The sequence below is a fragment of the Elephantulus edwardii genome, unplaced genomic scaffold (genome assembly GCF_000299155.1).
Source record: "Elephantulus edwardii isolate Elephantulus edwardi_28Jun2011 unplaced genomic scaffold, EleEdw1.0 scaffold00185, whole genome shotgun sequence".
In the NCBI taxonomy this organism is placed as follows: domain Eukaryota; kingdom Metazoa; phylum Chordata; class Mammalia; order Macroscelidea; family Macroscelididae; genus Elephantulus; species Elephantulus edwardii.
In genome coordinates this window covers 2019018-2027319 of record NW_006399935.1, presented here as the reverse complement: position 1 = coordinate 2027319, position 8302 = coordinate 2019018, and the positions used below count along the sequence as shown (strand labels likewise).

Sequence of the window (8302 nt, the reverse complement as noted above, 5' to 3'; positions counted from 1 at the left end):
CCAAACCCGTGTTTTCCAGCTACTGATCCTTCTTCCCTGTTCCCAACCTTTGCGTTCCAGTCACCCATTATTATCAATGCATCTTGATTGCATGTTTGATCAATTTCTGACTGCAAAAGTTGGTAGAAATCTTCTATTTCCTCCTCTTTGGCTCTAGTTGTTGGTGCATATATTTGAATGATAATGGTATTCATTGGACTACCTTGTATGTGTACGGATATTATCCTATCGCTCACCACATCGTATTTCAGGATAGAGCTAGGAATGACTTTTTAAATTATGAAACCAACCCCATTCTTTTCTCACCTTTTCATCCCCAGCGTAGTACATCATATGATCGTGTGGTTCAAAATGTCCCATGCCAAGCCATCTCATTTCGCCAATACCTAGTATGTCAATATTTAGGCGTTCCATTTCTTTCTTAGCAGTGTCCAATTTTCCTACATTCATGCTTCTCACGTTTCATGTTCCAATCACTAGAGTCTGCTTACAGCTATTCCTCTTTCTCTGTGTTTCCCTTTCTAAGATCTCAGTTTCAATTGCCATGTCTGTTAGTCCAAATGATAGTCTAAGTGCGCTCCATTGTACATAGGGTTTTTGAAGGCCTGTCATTTCAGAAGTGGATGGCCAATCCTTCTTTCTAGTCTGTCTTAATCTTTAAATATACATAATAATATCTGACAGACAAGCATTCCACAGAAAACAGCAGATGAAAGTCATTTGCCCAGTTAGAAAAATGACCAATAGATTCAATGTTGCTGTCTACCCCCACTACATGTTGTTATTGTTGGTTTTGGTTGTTTTAGTGGTTTTTTTTTGGTTTTTGGGTTTTTTTTTTTAATCCACCCTTTCCTTACTCCACCACCATCCCTTCCTACTTTTGCCTACAGCATTCAACACCCGTCTACCATTGACCAACCCTGATGTGATATTCAATAATTTCCACGTCCAGGAAGGATGCAGGGTGGAGTATACTCGGGGTGGGGGTGGGAGTGGGGGTGTGGGTGCGGGGGGATTGTATACCAATGAAGGAATTTTTCTTTTACTTTTCAAAGAGAAGAGCGAACTGGGGGTAGGGGGCTGGGGGTGGGAGAAAAGTGCTACAATGTATGAATGAAAATCCAAAATTTCTGTAAATGTTCATTGAAATTAATAAAAAAATTTCCACATTCACCTGGATCACCTTTCTTGGGAAAGAGCCACCGGTAGAGGGCTTCGAATTCCTACAGGTCTGGGGATAGAATTTAATCCATGATATGAAGGAGATACCACTTCCTGAATTTATTCAATTAGGTCAATGGTGGAGTAATTTTTTTTAAATTGAAAATTAATGAAAGTTTATAGAGATTTTAGATTTCCATTCATTCATTGTTGCACATTTTCCTCCCTGCACACCCCTCCCCAAAGTTGTTTTTTTCTTTGAAAAAAAAAAAAAACCCACAAAAAAACCAACCAAAAAACCCCAACCCTTTCATTATTATACAATTCCTCCTAAGTCCACTCCTTTTAAAGTCTCATTCTGGACTTTTGACATGAAAATAATACCTATTCATATATTCCTTTAAAACAGTTCTCTTCCTCATCTGTTTCAGTGTGGTATACATTATTTATCCCATCTTTTCTTAGATTCCCCCCAACCCTTGATGTCAGTCCTGTTTTATAACAGTGGCGTTATGCAGTATTTGTTCCTTTGTGACTGAGATCTTTCACGCAGCATAATGTCCTCCAGGGTCACCCATTTTGTATAATGTAATTTTTTTGAGATAGAGCATGCTACAGGAGAATACAGTGACCTCTGGTGGCCTAGTGGTAAAAAGTTGTACTGCCAATCCAAAGGCAAGTGGTTCTAATACACCAGTTGCTCCTTGTGAAAAAGATGCCCAATTTATTCTTAGACTTGCTGGAGAGCCAACTAGGAATTGGTTTGTTATGCCCAACGAAAATGCCCCGAAATGAGTTCAATCCATGTCTGCAATATACAATGAACACGTTTATTTCTCTAGAGAGCCCTCCCCCCCACCTCCCAACACTGCAGCCACGGAGAAGTCGGAGAGACCTCGATCCCGCCCATCTCTTGTTTATATGGCTGTTTTGATGCGGGGTCATGGGGAATGCGATTGGTGGTTGAAATACTCGGCCACGTGGCCCGGTTTCTGATTGGCGGGCTTATCTCGTTCGCCCCCTCCCACCTGTGCTTCATGAGCTGCTTCTCAGAGGGCATGTAAATTTGTTAATTATTTGCCTCTGCCCCAATAAAGCTGGGGGTCTTGGAGACTGGCTGGCGCCTCGGAATTTACTCTGCTCCTAGGGCTGAGAGCTTTTATGATCCCCATATTTACTTCTAGAGTTAATAATTCCTGTTCAAGGCTGAATCCTGGCTAGGCTCATGGGGTCCGGGGAATGTCTCCTCCCAGACTCCTGAAACGGGAATTCATCCCTTCCCTTCAGGTTCAAACTCCAGGATAATTACTTTGACTTTGTTTTTGTTGGGAGGAAGCAGGTTTGGAGAGAACAGACAAAATTTGGTTTCGTGTAAATTAACCGTTAAGATGCTTATTGGTGGTGTTAGGTGCTGTGAAGTTAACAATGACTTATAGCAACTGTATGACCAACAGATCAAAACCTTGCTGTATCTTGTCCTATTCTCACATCTCACAATCTCATCCATGCTCAAGTCCGTTGTTTGTGTCAATGTGTCAATGCATTTAGGTGAGGACCTCCCTTTTTTACCACTGACTCTGCTTTTCTCAGGAGGGTTTATATCCCCAAGGACGAGTGTCTCCTGGCAGCAAGCTCAAAATACATGAGATATTCACCATACTTGCTTCTAAGGTGCCCCTTGCTATATTTCTGCCAAAATGGATTTGATTATTCTTTGGCAGTTCATAGTGAATTCATTGACTACACATCAATAACACAATTCAAAGGTTCTTCATTTTCCTTATTCTCTGTTTGAATTTTATCTCCTTTATTAATTTTTCAGCTTTCACATGCATGTGAAGCTATGGAAACATGATGGCTTGAATCAGGCACACCTTAGTCTTTCAACTGACATCCATGCTCTTTAGCACTTTAAAGAGATTCTTTACAGTATATTTGTTCACTGCAGTATGCCTTTTGATTTTACAATTGCTTCTATAGGTGTTGATAACAGATCCAATAAAATGAAATAACTCTAGATATCCACTTAGTAGTATGATGACTATAAGAGCTAAATCAGAGGTCAAGGTTGTTGTTGTTATGTGCCACTGAGTTGCCTGTGATTCATAGTGACTCTCTGTACATTATCTCTGAACTCTGACTTATCCTGAGCCAATCTCATCATCTCCTACAGACCTAATCCCATTTCTCCAGCCACCGAGTCAATCCATCTTTCCTCTCCTGTGCTTTCCCTCTACCTTTCCAAGCATGATATCCTTTTCCAAGGACTGGTTCTTCCTGGTCATGTGCCCAACTACATGTGATGGAGCTACAAAATCCTTGCCTTCCAGGAGCAACCTGGTTTCACCCTCTCCAGGACAAACCTGTTTGTTAACCTGGCAGTCTATGGTATATTCAACACTCTTCTCAGCACCACAGCTCAAAGGTATCAATTCTTCTATCATCTTTAGTTATCATCCAGCTCTCGGATGCATAGCAAGTAGTTGCAAAGACTACGGCCTATGTTAGGTGCACCTGATACAGACTGGCATTGTTGCTCTTCAGCAAAGTTTCCAAATATAATGTGTCTTCTGATTTCCCGACTACTGGGCCATGAGGTTGATTATGGATTCATGCAAGCTAAAGTTATTGACAATTTCAGTCTCTTCTCTATCATGAAGCTTCAGCCGTGATAATCTTTGTTTTCTTGATGTTAAGCTTCAATTCATATTGAAGATTGCAGTCCTAGACCTTTTGTAGCAAACACCTCATGTCCTCCTCAAGGTTAGAAAAAAGAGGAAAAAAATAAACCCTACAAAACCCTGGAAGCCAATTATCTATAACTAACACCAAAAAAATCAACTATCTACACCACATAAGAATGAGAAGTGACTATTTAACCTCAATAAGAACCACCAGAGATGGAGAGCCAGTTGTAATCACGTAGAGTCTGTTCATGGAGAACCGATAGATGCCGACTCTATTCCAGAAGTTTCATGGCTGTGATGTTCTGAAATCTGATTGCCAGGTCTTCTTTCTAAATTGCCTCTAGGTAACACCAAACAACTACCTCTTGGTTAGAAGTTGAGCACTTCACAATTCGAGACACCTACTAAATCCTGCAAAAGGGAGACGTATGATAAACTTTTATTAGGGCAGTTTTGCAAAGAGAATGGAACATGAGAAGGTTTAGGCAGCAAGATTTGATGGTTATTGTGAGAAATGTTTATGTAAAAGAGGAAAAGAGAAATGGAACAACACAATTACAGTCCAGCTTCTTCATTAACCATTGGTTAACTTTGGATAAACCATTCAGCCTTTTTGTACTTGTTTTGTTATCTGTCAAATGAGTTAATGATAGTTGTAAGGAATAAACAACTTAGTACGCAGAGTTCACCGAAAATATGGTGCACATTTTAAGCGCTAAGCAAAATTATAATTCTTTATTGCCTTTATCAACTTATAAATGCCTTATAGACACAGTCCTGAACCATCTTTGTATCATTGATTTGAGTCCATTGTCACAGCTATTGTGTCAGTAATAGAGTATTCTAAGGGCAAGATTCAGTTGACTTCAAATAAGTCAGGTCATAAACACCATTTGCATCAGGTGCCAACCTGAGCTACTGGGCAGCAAATCTAGGATGCTTTATGATAGAATGGATGCTGGACTTTACCTAACTTTCTTTCTCTTGATCCTGCAGATCAAGCAACGTCACCATATATCCAGTCACTGCACAGATAAAATATCACTATTTGGAGTGTGGGAAGTTGGTAAAGAAAGAATTCTCTTTAAAAGACTGACAGAGGAGGATGTGGTGTTTGGGTTTGGGGTTTCATGTGTTTGTAAAGAACATTTCCCTGGCTTTTTGTGAAGCATAGTTTCCTCTTCTTGACAGATGATTTAAAAAATGATGTCTTGTTAAAATGAGCAGACTAAGAATAGTGTCCTGAGGAATATCGGCTGGTGATTTGGCAGAAAGAAGGCAGTATAGTCAAAAGAGTTCAATACGAAGGATTTAGGTAAGGAACAACTCATGTAGGTGTTGGCAGGTTCAGTGGAAACAACCACTGAATAACGAGGCTTCTTGGACTAACAATAACAGAGTAGTAATGGGCGTGAATATGGGGGAGACCATGAAGATGGTACAGGACAGGGCAAGGGTTCGATCCATTGTCCACACAGGATTGCTGATGAGTTGAAGTCAATGTCATGGCACCTAAATTATCTCTCCTTGGCTTGAGAAAATGAAAAATAAAGCAGTAGTTAAATCTGGAAAGGCCTCTCTTGCCATAGAAAATTCCAGGCATTGCCTGGATATTCAGACTTTTCATATGGAAATGAAGGAGTTGGAGAAATAAATCCTGGATCCTGACCCTGGTCCTGGTCTTGGCCTTGGCCCCTGTCCTGACCCTGGCCCTGACCCTGGCCCTGGCCCTGGCCCTGGCCCTGGCCCTGACCCTGGCCGTGGCCCTACTTCTAGCCCTAGCCCTAGCCCTAGCCCTGGCCCTAGCCATAGTCCTGGCTCGAGCCTTGGCCCTGGTCCTGGTCCTGGCCCTGGTCTTGGCCCTGGCCCTAGCTCTGGCCGTGGTTCTTGTCCTGGCCCTAGTCCCAGTACTGGCCCTGGCCTTGGTTCTGACCCTGGCCCGGTCCTAACCCTGGCCCTAGCCCTGGTCATTGTCCTGGCCCTAGTCCCAGTACTGACCCTGGCCCAGTCCTAACCCTGGCCCTGGCCGTGGTCATCCTCCTGGCCCACGTCCTGGCCCTAACCCTTTCCCTCAACCTCACTTTTGCTCTTCTCTCTCCTTCCAAGTGCAATGGGCCAAAACCAGTTGGAAAGAAGAAAGCAAAACAGTCTGTTAATGCTCCCCATGGAGGACAGCCTTCCACTCCTTCCAGCACACAGAATAGAGTGTAGACGGACAGAGAGCAAATTTGTCTACAATTTCCCACAATCAATTGCTATGTGCCTGCTAGTGTTTGATTCTACAGTAGTTCAATCAGTTAAGTTTTTTTATATTAACAGAGAGGATGGCGGTATGAGTTCACCTTGGAAGAAAATCTGTCCATCTACTTCCAAAAGGTTTTTGTTGTTAGATGGTATCCAGTTATTTGTGACTGGACGCTTTTGTTTTTGTTGTTACGTGTCACCAAGTCCACTAGGACTCATAGTGACCCTGTGAACAGCAGATGGGAATTTTACCGGATCCCGTGCCTTTCTCACGATCTCTGATAAGCTTGATCCTATTGTGACAGTCACTGTGTCAATCCATACTGTTCAGAGTCTTCTTGTCTTTCTCTTATTCTCTATCTTTCTCAGTGTGATTATCTTTTTGTAAGAACTATGACCCCTCCTGACCACACGTCCAAAGCATGTGAGACAAAGTTTCAGCAGCTTTCTCTCTAAGGAACACCTCGGTCACTGAACTCCCGGACAGACTCATTTGTTCTTTCAGCAGTCCATGGGATAGTCAATATTCTTCTCCAAGATAACATGTCAAGAGAACTGATCTTTCTTCTGTAATTCTTATTCTAACTCATAGTAACTTCATTTGTAACAACAACAACAACAAACTCTGCTCAATCTTGTGACATCCTCGCAAGTACAGCTATGCATGAACCCATTCTTATAGCCACTAAATCAGTTTGTCTTTTTGAGGAGTTAATTTTTTTTGGCTGATATTTTACATTACCAATTATGATATCCTTTCCCAGGCTTGTTATTGTGTGTCGTTGAGTCAGAACTGACCAATAACTGACTATAACCTCCAGCGGGTTTTCGGAGGCAGTAAACGGCATGAGAGGAGCTCCCATAGAGCAGCAGGTGTATTCAAACCACATACCTTTGGGATTGTAGTGCAGCTTCTTACCACTAGGCTGCCAAAGGTCCCGTTCCAATCCCTCTAGATAATATGTATAAAAATATGTGAGATGAAATCACACCATCCTCAGGCCTAAGCAATATTCTGGCAGTGCTTATACGAAGAGAGATGGGGCCATCCTTCTGAAAGTTATGATTTATTTCATATTCTTTGCTAAGACCATATTTCAAAAGCATCCATTTCTTTACTCTTCAGTTTTCCATAATAATTGTCCAGCTTCCGTGTGCAAATTGTTGTTGTTATGTAACATCGAGTGACTGTGACTCGTAGCAACCATATATACAACAGCCCTAAACCCTGCTCTGTCGTGTGCCAATCTCGCTGTCTCCAACACACCCACTCTGATTATCCCAGTCACTGAATCAATCCACCTCATAGAGAGTCTTCTTCCACTTTTGCGCTATCCATCCACCCTCCCAAGCATGACAGCCCTCTCCAAGGACTTGTCTCTCCTCGTAACATGTCCAAAGTATGTCAGACAAAGCCTCAGAATCCTTGCCTCCAAGGAGCAGCCTAGTTTAACCCTCTCCAGGATGAATCTGTTTGTTTTCCTAGCAGTCCATGGTACATTCAATATTCTTCTCTAGCACCACAGCTCAAAGGCATCGATTCTTCTATCCGCCTTTGTCATTGTCCAACTCTCTGATACATAGCAAGTGATTGCTAAGACCATGGCCTGTATCAGATGCACCTTAGTCTCCAGAGTGACACCATTGCTCTTCAGTACTTTGGAGAGGTCCCTAACAGCAGATTTTCCCATCTCAATACATCTTTTAATTTCCTGGGTGCTGGTGCCAAGAGTGTTGACTGTGGAGCCAAGCAAACTAAAGCTGTGTACAATCTCAATCTCTTCACCATCCATCCTGATGCTGCCAATTGGTCCAGTGGTGAGAATCTTTGTCTTCTTGACTGAGGTCCTCCTCAGTTTCAGCAAACAGGATTGTGTTATCTGCATATGAGCACTTAAATTAATTACAACTCGTAACAACTGGTCAGTCCTTATTCTGGGTCGATCTTAATCTCAGATGTTTGGCATCTGATAAACAAAAATTATACTCATAAGAGCATAAGAGCAGAAAATAAACAAGCCAATATATATGTGTATAAGATCTTAAGAACAACAACATGTAAATCAACCTCCTAGCACAAGAAACTCACAGAGAATTTGAGTATGTTCTAAAAGCAAACCCTAAGGACAAGACAATATGCAGATATCATGGCAGGTATTCTCTCAGAGAAATGATGCAATGCCCAGAATGCATATTTTAAGCACTCAGTA

At 41.9% G+C, this 8302-nt stretch overlaps 1 protein-coding gene across 1 annotated transcript in view; it reads left to right on the top strand.

Moving 5' to 3' along the window:
• Window positions 1-5797, top strand: part of LOC102876931 (EGF-like module-containing mucin-like hormone receptor-like 1-like) — a 145344-nt gene extending 139547 nt beyond the window's left edge. The window contains exons 23-24 of the mRNA XM_006896411.1: window positions 4845-4966; window positions 5488-5797. Of these exons, the coding sequence (XP_006896473.1) occupies window positions 4845-4966; window positions 5488-5797 (432 nt within the window). The remainder of the gene's footprint in view (window positions 1-4844; window positions 4967-5487) is intronic.
• Window positions 5798-8302: the final 2505 nt, after the last annotated feature.